At 48.5% G+C, this 21,155-nt stretch overlaps 1 protein-coding gene across 1 annotated transcript in view; it reads left to right on the top strand.

The window, feature by feature from the left end:
* CCBE1 (collagen and calcium binding EGF domains 1) overlaps window positions 1-20,810 on the top strand; it is a 211,278-nt gene extending 190,468 nt beyond the window's left edge. The window contains exons 7-12 of the mRNA XM_015405834.1: window positions 2,262-2,365; window positions 9,272-9,392; window positions 16,432-16,562; window positions 16,666-16,701; window positions 19,556-19,591; window positions 20,577-20,810. Coding sequence (XP_015261320.1) covers window positions 2,262-2,365; window positions 9,272-9,392; window positions 16,432-16,562; window positions 16,666-16,701; window positions 19,556-19,591; window positions 20,577-20,810 — 662 coding nt within the window. The remainder of the gene's footprint in view (window positions 1-2,261; window positions 2,366-9,271; window positions 9,393-16,431; window positions 16,563-16,665; window positions 16,702-19,555; window positions 19,592-20,576) is intronic.
* The last annotated feature ends 345 nt before the right edge of the window (window positions 20,811-21,155 follow it).

Below are 21,155 nucleotides of genomic sequence, written 5' to 3'. Positions count from 1 at the left end.
ATTTCCCAAACCAGACCTGGAAACCCTAGCGGGTGGGATTGCCATCTCCATGTTGGGGAACTCCTGGAGTGCTCCTAGAAAACGCCTGGAGATTTGGGGAGGGAGGAGGCTGGAGCTTGGGGAGGTAGAGTTGCCAAGTCCTACCTGTTGCTCGCGCGCGCCGCAACCACGTCACCCGGAAGTGACGTGACCATGCCAGGCATGCTGGGGGCGGGGCCACGACCATCCGAGGGAAAACCATAGAGTTTTCCCTCGGATGACCGTGGCCCCGCCCCCAGCATGCCCGGCGTGGTCGCGTCACTTCCGGGTGACGTGCACGTTGCGTACTTTGGGGGTGGGGTTCCCCCCGGGCCCTGATCTGCCGGCGGCGGGAAATGGGCCTCTGGGGCAGGGGTTTCCCCGCCCCCCGGGGGGACTTGGCAAGCCTATGGGGAGGGGAGGGACCTCAGTAAGATATAATGCCACAGAGTCCACCCTCCAAAGCAGCTTTTTTCTCCAAGGGAACTGATCTCTGCAACTCTGGAAATGAGCTGCAATTCCAGGGGATCCCCAGGTCCCACCTGGAGGCTGGCATCCCTAGAATCTGGTATCACAGATTGGTCTTTGGTGGGGGGCACAAAACCCACCAGGAATGAAGGTTCATTGCCAATGAGTCCCATTATCTTAAGAAGAAGAGAAGAAGAAGAGATTGGATTTATACCCTGCCCTTCACTCGGAGTCTCAGAGTGGCTTACAAACTCCTTTCCCTTCCCCTCCCCACAACAGACACCCTGGGAGGTAGGTGGGGCTGAGAGAGCTCTTCCAAGAACTGCTCTTGAGGGAAGAGCTCTGAGAGAACTATGACTTGCCCAAGGTCATCTAGCAGGTGCAATTGGAGGAGTCGGGAATCAAACCTGGATCTCCCAGATTAGAGTCCGTGCCCTTAACCACTACACCAAACTTGCTCTGTATCTCCTAAAGCCCGCTGCTAGAATGAGAACCATTCAGTCAGGAATGAGTGATGGACGGTCCTCATGGCAACTGTAATGTATTGAAATGGCTTACTGAAATCGCCTCATTCACCTCCCATGTTAAGCTTCGAGCCAGACGAAGGCTGCTCCGCACTGACGTGCTATTGGTCGCTCGACAACAGCGACCAATCAGAAAAGGACTAAGTCCCCAAGTGGGAAGAACTCTCATTGGCCCTTATCCGCACAACCTCATTGGTTGTTAAGTGTAAATAGGTGTGGCTACATTAGCCCGGGAACGTTTAAAAGGAGCCTGGCTCCCTATGTTAAGTGGTTCTGGTTATGAATGCCTTTAAGCGCTTGTTTGTACCTTCAATAAAGCTGATCACTTTGCTGAAATCACTCTCCGGATCTTTGTTAGCGGCGATCTAACAGCAACACAGGCTGCTGTTGATCACTAGTCAGAACAGCTTGGAGGAGGAGGGGGGCGTTCTGTTTCTCCTGACCTGTGATTTCCTTTCTGGCCTGGCCTCACCCTGCACCCGGCTTGGCTGGAGCCACACCGGGCATTGGACAACTAGTGGGATAATGAAAGATGATAAATAAGACAAGGAATTAGGTAATTGGATAGTGTCGTCCCCAAGCGTTGGAGCCATTGCAAAGGATGTTATCCTGACCCTCCTTGTTTTCAGGGTGACACTCCACATTCCAAGGACTTCAGCACTGCATTACAAGAGATTACAAGGATCTTTTTTGGAAACTCGTCTCTGGACCTTCGTTCCACTCAGAGAGGCCATCAAAATAATCAGTAGCGATAAAGGCAGCTTTTGTGCACATTGCAAGCAAGAAAGAAGGCCCCCTTGCATGGGATATATATTGGCACAATTTATAGTGTATGAAAATTGGCCCTCAGAGGGGGATTATAAATCACTTTTGGACCCGTCCTTGTTCCTGTACAGTAAAGGCTCAGATAAAAAGTATAAAGGTAAACACATTTTTTTCTCCCCCGAAATATAAAAGGTATTTTTTCTAAAGGCATTAAGACCTGCTAAGTGGAAACAGCTGCTCTTAAGCCAGTTTGCAGCCTGCTTGCTGGGGATTTGTCGGGCCTCTCACAGTGATTCACAACTGAAGAAGGTTGTTAATTCCAGGGGCACCTCTTCCTCTCCCTGAATGGGCCGGAAGGAAAACTTCAAAGGCTTCTCTGTGCACGGTTTCCTTTGCCACCTCTTTTCCCTGCTCTGTTTTCTTCCCTCTTCTAAAAAAAAAATATTTTGAACATGATTGGCTTTTTCCTTTTTCCTTTTCAAACAGGGTTTTCCGAGAAGACCGATAATGTGGTGAAACCAGGGGCCTGCTGTGCCTCCTGCAAGGAGTTTTACCAAATTAAGCAGACGGTGTTGCAATTGAAACAAAAGGTAGGAAAGCTACTTTTTAAATTGTACTAGCTATTTAAATAAGGGAAATGGAATAGCATTGATGGACAGACGTGTATCTACTGTTATGAAAGCAGCGCACCATTGAAATGAATTGCCTAGAGAGGAATATTGTGTCTCGGAGGAATTAAAAGCAAAACAGGGCCCATTTGGGTATCTCCTGGTTGGGTTGCCAACCTTCAGGTGAGGCCTGGTGGTCTCCCAGAATTTTATCTGATCTCCAGAGTACAGAGATCAGTTCCTATAGAGAAAAGGGCTGTTTTGGAGGGTGGACTTTATAGCATTTCTTTGCAGCATCTATTTTCTTATTTATTTATGGGGGGGGGGGTGTTTACTTCATTTATAGCTTGCTATTCTCATTGAGACTCAAGGCAGACCAGGTTTGGACCAAGATGTGTGTCTTTGTGTGGGGTTCTTCTGAAAGGCCAGTCCTTCGAGGATTTTGCCACCCACCAGGATGGGAGAGAGAAAGAGAACTGTTAATTCATTTGCAGTGTTTGCCTGCTTAAGTAGGCAAACTTGCAGGACTTCACCAAAAAAGGATCCATGAGGGAAAAAATGTGTTTATCGAAGGCATAGGGTATCCAGACCAAGCCTGGCAACCAACGAGAGGGTTGGGGAACAGGTACATGGCAACATCCGCTAGCTCACGCCCGGCCCAATTATTTTGGATGATTCGATCATTGACAGCTCTGCCACAGGGCAGACAAAACAGTAGGGAATTGGATATTGGCTGCGAGGCCTTTGCGAGCTATTTCGTGGATAAAGTCTTGTCGCTCCGCCGTGACCTCCCCGCCACAGTTGATACAGTAAGTGAACTTGAGGCCCCTTGCACGGTTTCGCCGGGTTTGGAGGACTTTGACCGGCTCAGCCTGGAGGAAGTTGATAGAGTGCTTGTATCTGTGCGTCATTAAGGTGGGCCAGGAGGGGTTTCGAGGTGCCTTGAGGGAGATTATCAACAAGTCCCTTTCAGAGGGGCGGTTCCCCGAGGCACTCAAGGAAGCGATGGTCCGTCCCCTCTTGAAAAAACCAACCCTGGACCCGACCAAATTGGCCAGCTATCGACCGGTGTCCAATTTGCCCTATTTGGGCAAACTGATTGAGAGGGCAGTAGCGACGCAGTTACAGGCAGGGGTCGTTTCGTAGAAAAAGAGCTAGGGGGACTAATTAGCACAACTCATTAGCATATGCCACACCCCCTGACAACACCGGAAGTGTGTCATAAGGCCACACACCCCGCCCCCAACGGTCCCGGCCGCCGCCGCCGGCCTTGCAGCTCTACTGCCGAGCGCCATGAGGGGCCCGGCGGTGGACCTGCAAGGCCGGCGGGAGTGCAAGGAAGCCCCGCGAAGGCCCTCCCGGGCCCCAGGCAGGCAGGGGGGGGGAGAGGCAGGGAGGAAGCCACTTACCCTCCCTCTTCTCCTGCCTCCTCCTGGCTGAATGAGGGCCGGAAGCGGGCGGCCGGAAGCAAGGGGTGGGACTTCGTCATGTGTCCCGCCTCTCGGTACCTCACCCAGGTGAACTGCGATCCCCCCCGAAATGACCTCTGGTTACGGGGATTTCTAGATGACGCTTCCGTCCTTGATCCATTCCAGTCTGGCTTTCACCTGGGGCATGGGATGGAGACAGTGCTGGTTGCCCTTACTGACGACCTCCGTAGACATCTGGATCGAGGTGGTGTGGCGGCGCTGTTGTTGTCTGTCAACCGCATTTGATATGGTCGACCACCAGCTCCTGGCCCACCGCCTTGCCGACGCAGGGATTCAGGGGCTCACCCTTCAATGGCTTGTCTCTTTTCTCCAAAGTTGGGGACAGAGGGTTGGGCTAGGGGAGCAGCAGTCCCGGAGTGAACCTGCTTGAATGTGGGGTGCCGCAGGGGGCGGTGCTTTCCCCGATGCTGTTTAACATATATATGCTCCCCCTCGCTCAGATTGTCCAGAGGTATGGGCTTGGGTGTCATCAATATGCCAATGACACCCAGCTCTATCTGATGTTGGGCGGCCAGTCAGACTCCGACCCAGAAGATCTTCACCGGGCTTTACAGGCCGTGGCTGGGTGGCTCAAGCTGAGCCAGCTGAAGCTGAACCCGGCGAAGACGGAGGTCCTGTGCCTGGGTCAGGGTGGTATGGGATTGGGGCTCCCGCTCCCAGCCTTCGATGGGGCACCTTTGGTGCCAACTTCGGAGGTTAGGAGTTTGGGAGTGCTCCTGGACCCCACCTTAACGATGGAGGCCCAGGTGGCGGCCACTGCCAAAGCAGCCTTTTATCATCTACGGCTGGTGCGGCAGTTGGTCCCCTTCCTTAGCCGCGGTGATCTGGCCACAGTGATCCATGCGACGGTCACCTCGAGGCTAGACTACTGTAACGCTCTCTACATGGGGCTGCCTTTGTCGCAAATTCGGAGGCTGCAGCTGGTGCAGAATGTGGCGGCCAGGTTGGTAGCGGGTGCCTCTAGATGGGACCACATCCAACCTGTGCTGAAAGTGCTGCACTGGCTGCCTATAGCGTTCCAGATTCACTTCAAAGTGCTGGTGCTTACTTTTAAAGCCCAACATGGCCAGGGTCCGGCATACCTGAGGGACCGCCTTTCCTCACACAGGCCCCAAAGAGCACTTCGGTCGGGGTCACAACACCGTCTACTGACCCCGGGCCCCAAGGAGGCCAGGCTTGCTGCCACAAGGGCTAGGTCCTTTTCGGTGACGGCTCCTACCTGGTGGAATGAGATCAGGGCCCTGCGGGACCTGATACAGTTCCGCAGGACCTGCAAGACAGAGCTCTTCCGCCAGGCTTTTAAGTAGGAGCCGCCACCGCCACTGCCACCATCATGCGACTGCAGAGCAGTTCCGCCATGTCGAGCTGGCCAGCGGAAACATCGTGGCCCATGGCATCCCCCCCCCTTTTTTTGGACCCCATTGGGATATGCAATAGGGAGTAAGTATTGTAGTCATTTATGTATCCTGTGAGATGTGCATTTTTGCCTAAACTGTTTTAACCGTTGACTTTTACTGCACTTGTGCCTTAATTGTTTTAACTTCTTGTATTTTTACCGCACTTTTGTGCCTGTGTAAGCCGCCCTGAGCCTGCGTGCAGGGAGGGCGGGGTATAAATGAAATAAAATAAATACATAAATAGAGTTTCTAACGATTCCTAGAATGACTCATTGTCATGCCCAGAAGTGATGTACCGGCATAGAAGCTGGGGTTTTTTTTTAAATTGAAGTATTTAATCCTACTTCCATATAACTCAAACAATGCATAATGTAGCATATATGACATACATCAATACATCGAATATTTCTTTCCCCCGGCATAGAAGCTGCTGGTGGTTTTTTCTTTCTTTAATTTTCTCTCACTGCTCTTTGGAGCAGCTGTGGACAACAGGGACAATCGGCAGGAGGCCTCCCGCCATGGTGGAAGTCCTGGTAACCCTACTCAGGCAGGAGAAACAAAGACCAGTATTGAAATAGTACTGGTAAATGAAGAGTGTTTGTGTGGTGGGGGGTTACAGTGTTTTCCAAACAGTGTTCCAGAGATCCCTGAGGTTCCTTGAGAGTTTATTAGGGTTCATCAGTTAGAAAATCAGTAATGGGAGCAGACAAGTTTCCTTGGCACAGTGCTTGTCCACCATTACTGGTTCTCTTCCTGCGGTATACCCAGAGCCACAGAGGAATGCTGGGTTGCTTCATGCAGGGTGACGGTGATGCCCAGTAGATCTTGGCACTCTTGCGTGAAATGAGTTTGAGCCCTAGAAAATGCCCACAGGATTCTCTACAACGCCCAGGAATTCTGTGGGAGGCACAAATGCTTTCCTCACCGGGGAAAAAGGAAAACATGGACAGCATTCCCCCAAGGTAGGCAGTTACGAAAACCTCTGGTTTTCCTCCTCCTTTCCCACCATCCCCTTGACAGAGTTGCTAAACTAGTCTGAAGGAACCTCTTGCCAAAAGAAATAAATAGCGAGCAATCTGTCCATGCAAGCAATGCCATGTGTGGGAAAAGTGAGTACCCCTGTGCACATGCGTTCACTCAGAGACGCACGTCGGTATGTCTCTAATTAGAAGTCAGCATTAAAACCAGACCCTGGGCATCCCGTCCCAGAGCCCAGTCAGCAAGTTTCCTCGCGGAATGTCTTCAGGGTTACGATGCAAGATGGCAGGTGACGGCAAGGATCCTGTCTCGTCTCCGCAACTGTCGTCCCTCTGCGCCTATCCCTTAGGAAGGTTTGCAGCCTTACGGGGAGAAAATAGTGCATGAGGAAAGACAGGAGTGAGGTCATTTTGGACAGCAGTTCCAAGCCCGAACTAAGAAAGTGGGATGGAGCAGAACTCGAGTCCGAACCTGTTGTTAATCTCCAGTGAAGAGGATAGCACTAGACGTCGAAAGCACAGGGCTTGGCACGGGAGGCAGAGTCTTCTTTCCAGGGGATATTGGAGAGCGTGCTTCCAGCAGAGAGAGAGAGAGAGAGAGAGAGAGAGAGAGAGAGAGAGGGCCGCTGACTGTGCACACATTTCATGTGCTTCCAGGCCAGGCTGACTCAAGAGGTTGGCATCTGGGTGACCTTAGTGAGAGCATCTGTGCTATCTGGTACAGATAAGTGGGCTGGCTGTGCAATTGAGAATGCCTCTGCGTGCATGCCCCCCCCCCCCGGGGTGGGAGGGCAAGTCTTCTCATACTCTTAAGTATTCCAACTATTTGAAAATGAAAACCATCCTGAACATAGAATCATAGAGTTGGAAGGGGCCATAGAAGCTGTCCAGTCCAACCCCCCTGCTCAAGGCAGCATCAGCCTAGAGCATCCCTGACAAGTGTGCGTTCTGCCGCTGCTTAAAGACTGCCAGTGAAGGGGAGCTCACCAACTCCCTAGGCAGCCGATTACTATAATTTTTTCCCCGTAATATCCAGCCAGTACCTTCCCGCCTGTAATTTAAAACCATTATCATGAGTCCTCTCCTCTGCTGCCAACAGGAACAGCTCCCTGCCCCCCTCTAAGTGACAGCCCTTCAGATACTTCAAGAGAGCAATTATGTCCCCCCTATGTCCCCCCTCCGCCTCCTGTTCTCCAGACTGAACACTCCCAACGTCCCTCAGCCTTTCCTCATAGGGCTTGGTCTCCAGGCCCCCGATCATCCTTGTCACTCTCCTCTGCACCCGCTCCGTTCTGTCCGCATCCTGTCTGAAGTGATGCCTCCAGAACTGCACACAGTCCTCCAGGTGCTCCCTGACCAGTGCAGTGTACAGTGGGACTATGGCATCTTGTGATTTGTATGTTATGCCTCTGTTGATATACCCCTAGACTGCATTAGCCTTTTTTGCCACTGCATCACACCGGCTGCTCATGTTTAGTTTACAGTCCACCCGTATCCCAGGATCTTGTTCCCACGCACATGATCAGCTCACAGAAGCCCTTGGGATCCATCTCCAGCACCTCCATTTGAATATAACAGTTCAAGAAACAGGGTTGAGGAAGACTCTTGGGGTGTCTTTGGGGCACCATTGCCCACTGGAATAAGAGGAATGCGTAGGCAGCACTGGCATAAGTCAGATGTGCATATTCACCTTCACATTAAAATTTAGTGGAACATTGGGGTAACTCTAATTTTTTTTAAGTCCGTAATCAGTTGGCCTCCTGGGGCTTGTAATTCAGCTGTGATTTGAACTCAGGGCCAGATCGAGAACCCCTGACTCCTGAAGCCCTCTGGCAATGAAGGGCAGTTCTCAGTTTGGTTTTTGTGCTCGGATATATGTAACTAAGTAAAAAAGATATATGCAGCCCCATCAAGTATGGTGAGGGATACATGTGTATAAAATTAGGTGTGTGTCTCTTTAAAAAGAAAGAAGCAAGAAAGAATTGGGTTTTCGTTTCAGAGGGTTTTTTTTTTAAGGAACACATGCCTATTTGAATTCACATTGAGCATGCCAGGCAGTATATCTGTGTATCTGTAGTATACTGTAGTGAGCGCTCCCTCATGGGCAGTCTTTATGCAGCAGCTGGACAAACACTTGTCAGGGATGATCTAGGCTGATCCTGCATTGAGCAGGGGGTTGGACTAGATGGCCTCTATGGCCCCTTTCAACTCTATGGTTCTATATCCAGGTATAAAAGACAGAACAAGCCCTTTATTCCAGACTGTTGTTAATACTTTCATTTGATAACATCTGCATGCTGCTCTTCCTCCAAGAAACACAGGGGGGTTATGCCATTTTTATCCTCACAACTACCCTGTGAGGTAGGCTGGGCAAAGCCAGAGCAGCTGGCTTAGATCACCCAGTGAGCTCCAGAACTGCACTTCTTTCAGAAACCAGAAGCACTCAACTTAGTCCTACGTTCAAATCCTAGATGAGGGAATTCTCCAGAGATATTTTACACAGGTTTACCCTGACCTGGATAGCCCAGACTAGCCGGATCTCATCAGATCTTGGAAGCTAAGCAGGGTTAGCTCTGGTTAGTACTTGGATGGGAGACTCCCAAGGAAGTCCAGAGTCACTACACAGAGGCAGGCAATGGCAAACGACCTCTGTCCGCCTCTTGCCTTGAAAACCCAATGGGGTCGCTGTGTCAGCTGTGATGAGAAGGCACTGTCTTCAACCACTGTGGGTTCAGATACCACCCCCTTAGGTAAAGGTAAAGGTTCCCTTGCTCGAAAGCCAGTCGAGCCCGACTCTAGGGTTGCGGTGCTCATATGCGTTTCAAAGCCGAAGAGCCAGCGCTGTCCGAAGATGTTTCCGTGATCATGTGGCCGGCATGACTAAACACCAAGGCACACGGAACGCTGTTACCTTCCCACTGAAGTGGTACCTATTTATCTACTTGCAATTTCTTGCTTTCGGATGTAATTTGTGCTGGCTGAGCAGCTTTTGGCTGAGGCTGTGTTCTTCTCTCTTCTTCCCAGGTTGCTTTGCTCCCAAACAATGCTGCTGACCTTAGCAAACCAATCACTGGGGAAAAGGTGCTCGCATCCAATGCCTATATAGCAGGTCCCCCTGGACAACCAGGTGATCGGGGGCCTCCAGGTAAGGCAACAGAGCAGATTGTTCCTGTATTTAAGAGGGTTATGGGGGGGGAGCCAAAAAGCCAAGGAACTCAGGACAGAATAGGTGGAATTATTCCATTTGATTTCACAACAACCCTGTGAAGTTGGTTATACTGAGAGTCAGTGGCTCACCGAGGCAATCCAGTGGGGTTGATGGGGGGGGTTTAAAAGTCTGCTCTCCCGAGAACAAGCTCAGTGCTTTATCCACAACACCCCACCAGTCCCAGTGTTGGGTAGATGATGGGCATGAACAGAAACATCTCTTTAATTCGAGCCATCTGTATCAGGATTCCTAAACAACCCCGGGGGAGATTTTTTTGCCCTGTTGCAGGGGCTGTGTGTACTCTTAAATACTTCAGGGAAATGGGGTGGGGGAGGCTGGAGGCCTTCCTTCCCCAGCAACTCTGTTCCAATCCAAATTGGGCCCTGCAGCACTTGGATAAGTAAGTTATGCATGGAGGCCAAAAGTTTCTTGTAATTTGGCCATCAGGCTGGCTCCAGCAGATGGGCAGTAGAAAGTTTAGACACGTGAATACATGTGAAGCTGCCTTTTACTGAATCAGACCACTGGTCCACTAAGTTCAGTATTATCTACTCAGACTGGCAGCAGCTCTCCAGGGCCTCAAGTCCAGCTCCTCTATATCATCTACTACCTGGCCCCATTAAACTGGAGATGCCCGGGATTGAACCTGGGACCTTCTGCAGGCCAAGCAGATGCCCTATCACTGAGCCACAGCACCCTCGCCAAGACAAGGCTAAAAACCACCATTTGTTTCTTGAAGCATGCACAAGATTCTGCTGGGACATTTTATGAAATAGTGCTGTTTTCCGCAAGAAGTTCCCCCTTAAGAAGCATTATTCTGTTGTTTAATTGGTTTACTGGCTTACAGCTTTACCAGTCAGTGAAAATATACATCAGTAAAGTAGCCAATTAAATTAATTAAAAAGCAGCAGCATTAAATTTTTAAATTTTACGTTTTCTTGGGTGCCAAATCTGTTAGAGACTAAGCGATACAAATGGCTTGGCTAATTAATAAACTATATATATATCTTAAACAGCCTCTGAGCAGAAAGCATTAAAAACAGGAATGACTGAGGCTGATACCAATGGAAGCAAGGGAACCCTCCTCTTTCTCAGCAGCCTCAACCAACCACCAATCAGATTAGCAGAATGTCTGGTAAAAAACAGCCAAGCATTAACCCGGCACCAAAGTGTATATTCTGCAACTGGGGGACATCTCTGGCTTCCACCTTCATGGGATCTTCCTGGTTTGTTATCGCAAATTTCCATGATGGGATTGCGGGCCCTATCATAGGACTGTACTGCATGAAAATGCACAGAGGGGTTGCTGGTCTGAAAATGTGCTGCACCAAGTGTTTCAAGCATGGCATGGCCACCATCAGCATACCCTGATCTGGTGAGACTCAGGTCATCTGGAGGAGCCCCTGCAAAGCAGGTGTGCCATGGAATTGTGGCATGCTAGCTGAGCACATGTGGCTGTCTTCCCATGGGTAGCAGCCCAGTTTAAGCCAAAAGAAGAGCCTGGATGTATACCCCGCCCTTCACTGGGAGTCTCAGAGCGGCTTACAATCTCCTTTCCGTTCCCCTCCCCACAATAGTCACCCTGTGAGCCAGGCGGGGCTGAGAGAGCTCTTTCGAGGACTGCTCTTGAGAGAACAACTCTGAAATAACTTGTAACTGACCCAAGGTCACACCAGGAGGTGCATGTGGAGGAGTGGGGAATCAAACCCGGTCCTCCCACATCAGAGTCCGCGCTCTTAACCACTGCACTAAACTGGGGTGTGGCTCAGTGGTAGAGCATTTGCTTTCCAAGCAGAAGGTCCCAGTTAGGGGTGTGCGTTTGGATCTACCCAAGCTGAAAATATGCCCCCCAAAAAACCACTTATCAGTATTCTCTGGGTATGTTTCAACATCCCAAATGTATCTGGGTTTTCTCTGGGGGGGAAAACCCTAAAAAAATCCTGGATATATCTGGGAATTATCCAAAAACAATGGATTGCTCCCAATGCTCAGCTGTTTGTCAGGCTTCTACTGCAGTCCCTTTAAAGTTCAAAGGGACTGCAGAAAACAGCCTGAGGATCAGCTGTGTTGGTGGGGAGCAGACTATTCCTGCTGCCTTGTGCAGCCCAGTTTAAACCGGGCTGCAGAAGAAGCCAAGCCAGCCCCAGGATTGGGTTGGCTTTTTTTAAAAAAATGGTATTTTTCTTCTCAGGTCCATTGGACCTGGAAAAAATTGGGATTTCTAGAAAATCCTGGACCCGAATACTGTACCAGTTTTGGGTTCCAGGATTTTTCAGGAATCTCTAATTTTTCCTCCCCAGGTCCGATAGACGCAAATGGAAAAATACTGGTTTCAAAAAATTGTACACCACTAGTCCCAGGTTTTAGTCCCCAGTCTCCCCACCATCTTCAGTTGAAAGGACTGGGTGGTAGGTGAAGTGAAAGACCTCAGCCTGAGACCCTGGAGAGCTGCTGCCAGTCTGAGTAGACAATACTGACACTGGTAGACCAAGGGTCTGATTCTGTATAGGGCAGCTTCATGTATTAAACATATTCAAGACAGGGAACTGGTGCAAAGCTATATCACTGCATGTCCTAAGGGCTGTCCGGTCCCATGTGAGCTTACCTGACCATTACGATCACGTTTAGTACCCTGGCCTCAGATGCCCCTGCCTTCTGAGGTTAGATGAATAGTAGCCTTCTTGGTTGTGGCACCAGAATTCTGGGATTCCCTCTCCAGGGAGATCTGTCTATCCCCCTCGGTCATTGTCCTCTGCTAGCTGTTGAAGACTTCTCTGTTTCATCTGGTGTACCCACAGGTAGCCTTGTTCACATGTTACAGTGAGTGCATGTGCATCCTACCCGTACGGGTGTACTTTTTTTGTGTGTAAGTTAGAACCAACACCTTTTCACTTTCACAACACTTCACGCAGGAAATCAATCACACAATCCAAGTTTGTCAAAACTTGGTTCCCACTTATTCAGTACATGACAGAACACGAACTAATACCATCCAACCCTGCATATATTGAATGACTTCGTTTCTAACCGTAGGTAAGGCTTAGTTCGAGCACCTACCTATTCACCTAGCACATTAAAAACGCATAACACACACACAGAATTATACTTTGCTTATGATCTGAGTTTGTGCAATTTGACGACAGCTTATCTATTTATGTACTTATGTTTATTCTTGTATTACAGTACTCGTTAACAAAAAAAAAGATACTGATAGTTGTATAAATTGTTTGTCTTATCTTGAATAAAAAGTTTATTAAACAAAATGAAACCAGGGACTAGTACCTGAATAAAGATGGTGCTTAAATCACATTTTGAGCTGTACATGCATTAAACATGATATGAGAATGACTCAATGCACATATAAAGAATAAGCAAGTGTACACAGTCCACGGACTGTATGTGCGTTCACCGTAACTTGCAAACAGGGCTACTGACCGGCCCTCCTCCTTGCTTGTTTTTTAATTGCTGGTTTTTGATATATACATATATTGCTTTCAGACTTGATTTTTGCCTTGTCAGCACCACTATTTAGTGATTAAAAAAAACGCTTGGCATCACTGTATACATCTTCCCTGCACGCACATGTAAACACCTCTCCAAGGAGATGTTAAGAAGAAAGGGGCAGTGCCATCACCTTTAGCATTTCCGTGCTGCACTGAAAGAGCTGCCACCTGAGAGTGCATAGAAATGCTGGATGTTTCGCGTCATACATTTCTTTTACCAAACATTACCAGTGAGCGATGCCCTGAGAGCTTGACTTCTTCCTTCTGGTTTCCCCCCCTCCATTTCGTGAGCTGTCCGAGGTGCTGAAGGCCTTAAGTTCTTCTGCTCTCCCAACTGAAAACCATCCATCCCAAGCTATAGCTTGGGATGAACAGTTATAAGTGGCTGGGAACTGCAAAGAAACGTTTCTAGCTGTGATTCATAGTCTTCATTGATGGGTGGTGGTGGTTGTGCCCAGCTGATAAGTATCTCTGCTTCCAGTTCTAAGCAGGTCTTCTTCTAATCCAAATCCAGCTAGCCAGGCGTGAAGCCTGTTTTAGTATTCCCAGCAATTGAACTTGGGGCAAAATATGGGTTGCATCAGTGGTATTGCTTCTTGTTGTTTTCATACAACCCCATTCGTCAGTCACAAATATTACCACCTCAGGGCCAGATTGACCATTATGCTAACAAGGCTACGGACTAAGTCCTTCTTTTTTTAAGGTCCTCTGTTTCCCATCTCAGCCACAAAGCTCACTAGGTGACCGTGGCCCGGTCACTCTCCCTCAGCCTTATCTACCTCAGAGGGCTATAATGAGGACAAGGAGGAAGCAAAGGCAAGGTCTTTTGAAACGTAGTATGTGAAAGTGCCCATTAAGTGGCTTTCAATGCCTAATATGCACAAGAGAGGGAACGCCATGTGGTGAGGAGGGCACACACTCCAGGGTGGCTCTGAGACAGGATACTTTAGCCCTTTACAGTTCATTAAGGATGCAAGACAAAATGGCTTCTTCTGAGTGTGCTTTCCTCTCTAGGAGTGGAGAGGCTCTTCCCTCAGCCAATGGAAATCAGCTGAGCCATAAAGAGACACTATAGACCCCACTCCTCCACTTGCACCTGCTGATGTGACCTTGGGTCAGTCACAAGCTCTGGCACAGCTGTCCTTGAGAAAGAGCAGTTTGTGTCAGAGCTCTCTCAGCCCCACCCACCTCACAGGGTGTCTGTTGTGGGGAGGGGAAGGGAAAGGAGTCTGTAAGCCGGTCTGAGACTCCAAGTGAAGGGCGGGGTATAAATCCAATCTCCTCCTCCTCTTCTTCTTCTTCTATCTCTCCTTATATATAATTGAATAGTGGGTGCCAAAGTTCTAATTCTAAAATGCACTCCCTTAGTGTATGGCTGATGGCACTGCTCCTCAGCATATATCGCCACCAATCAGAAGGCAAAGCCCGGGTCCCTCCCACACCACAACTGCTGCGACAACCTGGTCTTTTGCATATGGAAGCTGATTGGACTTCAGTCCATTCCACACCTCAAACTCCCCTCCCCCCCCGCAAGGCAGTTGGAATTTTCAGTTGCATAACATACCTCAAAGGAGAGAGGAGAATGGGTAACAATGGTTACCACTCTCCAGGTGAGGGCTACAGATAACTCAAACATACCAATGCTCTTCAGGTAGCAGAGATCAATCCCTCTGGAGAAAACAGTGGACTCTGTCATTAAACCCTGCTGAGGTCGCCACAGGAAACTGACACTGTTTGCCCAAAGCCAGAGCACTCTCCCAGAGCCTCTTTCTAGATCCCGTTGTATTTATTTCCGCAACAGGCATTATTTCTATTAGTAATATATTACAGTGAGATTGTAAGGGCATCCCAGTAGACTGTTACACTCCAATTGGCAGAGGAGGGTTTTTCCTTCCATTTCTGAATGTTCCCTCATGTTTGTTTTAAACTGCCTGTAACTATAAAGTATCAGGAAAAGGACTGGGAAACCTTTCTTCCTACTGTGTTAATTTTCAACATGATTTGTATAGGAAGGAGAGTTGTTGTTTTTTACTATGAGTGAACATTCAAAATTGCCCGGCCCCCCACAGCCTGGAGTGGGCATGGCCCGGGACGCACGGTATGATCTAATCCAACACAGTGTCCTTCCACCCCCACTCTGCTGTATGCGAATGAAGCCTTGGAGGTCTCGTTGGACCACTGGCCGTCCTTTCACACAGTGTGCCGTGTAACAGCAACCAGCATAGTGAACTATTTATGCTTGCAGATTTCTTCTGTGATTTGAACACATTTGTTAATTTGATAACTTTTGATGATGATGATTTTGCAGTGTGTAAGTATATACTTACCCTGAGCTGGGTGGCCCAATCTTGTCAGATCTCAGGAAGCTAAGCAGGGTTCACCCTGGTTGTTGTTGCTGCTGCTGCTGCTGTTGTTTTTGTTATTATTATTTGTAGCCCACCCATCTCGTAAACGGGCTCAGGGCGGGTAACATCATAAAAACAGTACAAGAAATACAATTAAAATTAAACAAGTTAGAAATTCAAATAATAACAACATTAAAACTTAATCACACTTCTGACTGTCACCGGTTGTACGGTTCTTTAGCATATTATTTGGGTTAATAGATGGATAGGTGACAACGACCTCAGGGAGGCCATATAGAGACGTCCACTGCCTCGACCAAATGCCTGGAGGAACAATTTACCCCGCCCTTCACTTGGAGTCTCAGAGCAGCTTACAAACTCCTTTCCCTTCCCCTCCCCACAGCAGACACCCTGTGAGGTGGGTGGGGCTGAGACAGCCCTTGAGAGAACAGCTCTGAGAGAACTTGTGACTGACCGAAGGCCACATCAGCAGGTGCAAGTGGAGGAGTGGGGAATCAAACCCGGTTCTCCCAGATTAGAATCCGCGCACTTAACCACTACACCAAACTGGCTCTCAACACCATCCTGCAGGGCCCTAATCTCGACTGGGAGCATGTTCCACCAGGCAGGGGCCAGGGCAGAGAAAGCCCTGGCCCTGGTCAAGGCAAGACGGACGTCCTTTGGGCCAGGAACGACCAGGAGGTGTTGATCCGTACAGCGTAACGCTCTTCGGGGCGTATATGGGAAGAGGCGGTCCCTCAGATATGTGGGTCCCACGCCGTGTACTTGGATGGCAAACCTCCATGGAAGTCCCGGGTTCCTGTGCAGAGGCAGGCAATGGCCGACCACCTCTGTGCATCTCTTGCCCTGAAAACCCTATGAGGTCACCGTAAGTCGGCTGTGACTTGACGGCACTTTCCATCGCCAAGTACATACTTGGGCTCTCCCCTTCTTTTAGACTTAGGCCCTCCCTGCCTGTAGTCGGGCTCTGTTTTTGCTGAGCCTACTTTTCACCCCCACTCGCAAAGCTAGGCTTTTACCAGTCTGCCCAATGCTGTCTAGTCCAAAACTGTCCGACTGCCTCCGCTGACAACTTTAACTCTCTCCCTTTGGTTGCAGGTGCCCCAGGGCCAAAAGGGGGCCCCGGATATCCTGGCTCCCCTGGGACTCCAGGTCTGCCGGGCCCTAGAGGACCAATGGGGCCTATGGGGCCCTCTCCAGACCTATCCCATATCAAGCAAGGCAGAAGGGGCCCTGTGGTCAGTATTGTACCTCCGTGTGATAAGTATGCATATAGATTGTGTGTTGCTTGTACCATTGCATGGTTGTTGTTTTTTTGAGGACTCTGTTTCTGTTTTGCAGGGCCCTCCGGGGGCACCAGGGAGAGACGGGGCAAAGGTCAGCAAACTAATCTTATTCCCCCTCACCCCAGAAAGTATCTTTTCATTTCTTGTGATATGTCAGACGGCTTCTTTAAAGTTGGGGGGGGGTTGAGGTGAAGGCAGGGCCAAAGTAATTGCAGTCTGTTGTACTGGATAGGGCCTGTAAGACGGAGCTCTTCCGCCAGGCTTTTGCATAGGGGCCGCCGCTGCCACCACCACCAACGGTGGCAATACCATCGAGATAAGGAATCACCCTTGGAAGTTCCGCCACAAATTGCCTGGCACTGACAATGTGGGAATGGCCTGAACTTTCTGCTGGACAGTGTTACCCCAATGGGGAGGATCTGAAGAGGCCATCAAAACCACACAAGACCATCTTGTTAATAATAAGCACTTTACTATTGTTATTGTTGTTATTATCCTTGATTTTATTGTTTTATCTGGTTTTATGTATGGGCGTATGCCCCTTGTAAGCCGCCCTGAGCCCGCTTGCAGGGAGGGCGGGGTAAAAATGTCTAAATAAATAAATAGCACACAGGGTCCCATCACTGATCAGACCAGGGAGGGAGACTTTCACGCATACCGAGTAACGCACTTTCAATCCACTTTCAGTGCACTTTGCTGTTGGATTTTACTGTGCGAGACGGCAAAATCCACTTGCAAACAATCACTAAAGTGCATTGGGTACACGAGAGAGGGACTTTTCAGTGGTGGCCCCATGATCATGGAAGAGCCTTCCCAGGGTGGTATGCCTGGCCCCTCACTTTTGACCTTCAGGAGGCAGCTGGAGACTTTGATTTAGGGCTGCATTTATTTAAAACAGTCCTAAGTTGTGATTTAAAAATTTTGGTTTCGTATTTTCCTAATGTTTGTATGTATCACAAGCCACCTTGAGCTCTGTAAGGAGAAAAAGAGGCTAATAAGTATTTTAAATAAATAAATAAAAAGTGGATTGAAAGTTCATTATTCAGCGTGTGTGAAAGTGTCTGAAGCGCGTTTATGTGAGGCAGGCGTACTACATGGCCCGCTCTGACCTAATCGCCATTAGGAAACTTCCTTGCTGACGGAGCTGTTCCCTTCCTGGGTGATGGCACCCAGAATGAATCCCCCACCTGACATCCTGAAAGTCCCTCCGGGTCCCAAATCCTGTTGTAAAATCATAAGCAAGCTACAAGCTCGAGCCATTCGATGTACAGCACTGCAGCAGAATTGTACTGCACCGATCCAGAGTTTGAGCTGCAGTTGGGGCTGTTCCTTCTCAAAAATGTCTGGAGGAGGAGAAGGTTCGACAGACTGCCTTTAGAGGCTTTGTTTTTTATTATCTGTCTTTCACATCATTTGGAAATATTTTCAGCCTAAAACTTTGCTGGTGAGACATAAAACTAGAAGAGCGAGACAGCATCTTAGAGACTAACAAGATTTTTGGGGAATAAACGTTCGAGGGTCAAAGCTCCCTTCGTCAGATACAAGTAGGGATCGTATAAAGGGAGCTGTGACTCTCCAAAGCTTATTCCCTGGAAACCTTGTTGGTCATTGAGCTGCTACTGGGCTCGATTCTTGCTCTTCTCTTATACTGCAGATCAACATGACTACCATCCTGAAGTTAAAATTAATTTATATGATGAGAGCCAGCATGGTGTAGAAGAAGAAGAAGAAGAAGAGATTGGATTTATACCCTGCCCTTCACTACCTGAAGGAGTCTCAGAGTGGTTTACAATCTGCTTTCCCTTCCCCTCCCCACAACAGACACCCTGTGAGGTAGGTGGGGCTGAGAGAGCCCTTTCGAGAACTGCCCTTGAGAGAACAGCTCTGAGAAAACTTGTGACCGACCCAAGGTGACACCAGAAGCTGCATGTGCAGGAGTGGGGAATCGAACCCGGTTCTCCCAGATTAGAGTCCGCGCTCCTAACCACTACACCAAACTGTAGTGGTTAAGAGCAGTGGATCTGGAGAACCGGGTTTGACTCCCCATTCCTGCACATGAAGCCCGCTGGGCGACCTTGGGCCAGTTACCATCTTCTCAGAATTCTCTCAGCCTCACCTACCTCACAGGCTGCCTGTTCTGAGGAGAGGAAGGGAAGATGATTGTATGACACTTTTAGACTCCTTAAGGTAGAGAAAAGCAGGGTATAAAAAACAACAACTCCTCCTCCTCCTCTTCTTCTTTTTCTTCTTGTTTTGATTCAATATACTTCCAATTCTGATACCTTTAGGTTGTTTAAGGGTTCCTTCCCTTTTGTAAAGTATCTTTCAGAGGGTAGCTGGGTTGGCCTGCAATAGAACAGTTAGATCTGAGTCCAGTAGCCCCTTAAGAGACACCTTCTGACTAGGATCAAAGGACTCAGATCTACATTTCCACTTCGCTCGTGTCTCATGAAGGGAGCTTTGCTCCTCCAAAGTTTTTACCCTGAAACTCTCGTTGGCCTCTAAGGTGCTACTGGACCTGTCAAAATATGTTCAAAGCCTGATTAAGTGATCTGAAGTCTTGCAAAAGGGTTACGGATTGGAGTAGAAAATATGATACTTGATTAAATGGTGAATGAAATGAAGGCTGCAATGCTAAAGTCCCCTTTCTGGGAAGGAAGTCCCACTGAACTGAATGCCACTAGCTTCCCAGTAACTTCCCTAACTTGCACTTAAAGTCTTACTTGTGGCAGAAACACGTTGGCTGTGGGGTTTGGCTGAAAAGGTAGCTGATCAGCAGCAAACTGATTTTGTTTAGTGAGATTGAGAGACGCTCCCTAGAGAGGTCGTTGTATGCAAAAACCATGGCCTGAATGCTCCTTTTGTACGCAAACAAGAGCCTCATTGTGGAATAAGTCTACCTGTTGTGGTTCCATGCAGATTTAACAGAACGGTGTTTGTTACAGGGCGAGAGAGGCGCACCTGGAGAAAAAGGATCCCCTGTGAGTAATTTATTCAATCCCAGTCTCTTAAGAACGAACAGGCAGGAACTGTCACAGGCTGATACCATAACCCTTACTAAAACTGATGGTTACTGGGGGTTCATTAGCAAGCCACAGCTGAATGAATAATCATGCTTTTATCGGGGGTATGCATAGGGCCAGCACTTCCCTGCCTCCAAGGCTGCCCCCCATGTCTTTCACTAGGGGAACTCCCGTCACACGTGCCATCTCTCTTCCTACTTCCATTACAGCAAGTGGAGCAGCCTCCATATGTGCTTTGGAACCTTCTCTGAAGCATTTGTGGAGCTCTGAATTGATGGGATTGACAGTGTGTGGGCGCCTGTGTGTTTGTTTTGCTCCAGATAAATCCATGCTTTATTTTTCCTTTAAATTGCTGGAATTACTTAGTAGGCAGAAGTTAACATCATAAAATTCAGCCACCTTTTTTTAAGGTTTTCTCTTTTCACACACACCCCCTCTTGATTCTGCATTAAGTCATTCAGCTATGAGGAGGGAAAAGTCTGACACATTGAATCGTGGGCTTCTTTGCATTCTCATAGTCCTCGCTTGTGTGTTCCTGTTGCTTCGGCGGGGTGTGTGTGTTCCACATGTGTTTTGCTGCCTCTAGTGGTTAATTCGATATTACATGGCTTTATAGCAGGCATATCTCCCCAACGATTTAACTGCAAGTTTTTATGCCAAACATAAAGTGATATAATATCAAATCAGCCACCAGAGGGAGAAAGTACAGAACAGAAAAGAACCCAAAGCAACACAAGCGAGGAAAATTGAGAATGCCGAAAAGCCCCATGTCTGTTTGAGATTTGCATTCATGTCAGGATATTTTTATTTCAGGCCTCTAAATTCAATTATTCATGTATGCTTCTCTGATGACACCTTTCCAAAATGGGGCTTTGAAAATTTAAAGGCCCCCAGGACCATGAAGGACTAGTAACTTCTTTATTATACTTGGAACATTTTGTAGGGGCCGCCAGGTTCTTTCGACTTCCTGTTGCTGATGATGGCAGACATCAGGAACGACATTGCAGAGCTGCAAGAAAGGGTGTTTGGGCACCGGACTCATTCGTCAGGAGAAGAGTTTCCACTACCTCAGGAATTCCCAAACTATCAGGATGTGGTGGATCTGGGATCTGGAGAAGACTACAAGCAAAGGACTACATCGAGGAACTCCAGGACGCGCAGAGAAAGCCAACATTAAACAGAACTGGTGATCCGAGAAAGAATACACATTGATAGGGTGGCGATCCACAAGTCACTTAAGCCAGCATACTTGCACATATCCCAGTTTACATCTGTGGAAGCCAATAGAAAATAAGTTTTTGTACTTCCATTGGGGCTACTACATTCCTTTCCCCAGTTTCAGAGGGTAACCTTGTTGATCTGCAGCCAAAGAGCTGGATTCAAGTCCAGTAGGCCCTTAGAGATAAACCAGATTTCCAGGGTATTATCTTTAGAGAGTCAAAGCTTCAGCTCTTGAAAGCTTATACCCATAAAATCTTGTTGGTCTCTAGGGGGTTACTGGACTCGAGTCTAGCTGTTCGTT

Source organism: Gekko japonicus, unplaced genomic scaffold, assembly GCF_001447785.1.
Source record: "Gekko japonicus isolate JY-2015 unplaced genomic scaffold, Gekko_japonicus_V1.1 scaffold201, whole genome shotgun sequence".
Taxonomy (NCBI): Eukaryota; Metazoa; Chordata; class Lepidosauria; order Squamata; family Gekkonidae; genus Gekko; species Gekko japonicus.
The sequence above is the reverse complement of the archived record's forward strand: the minus strand, read 5'-3'. Positions and strand labels throughout refer to the sequence as shown.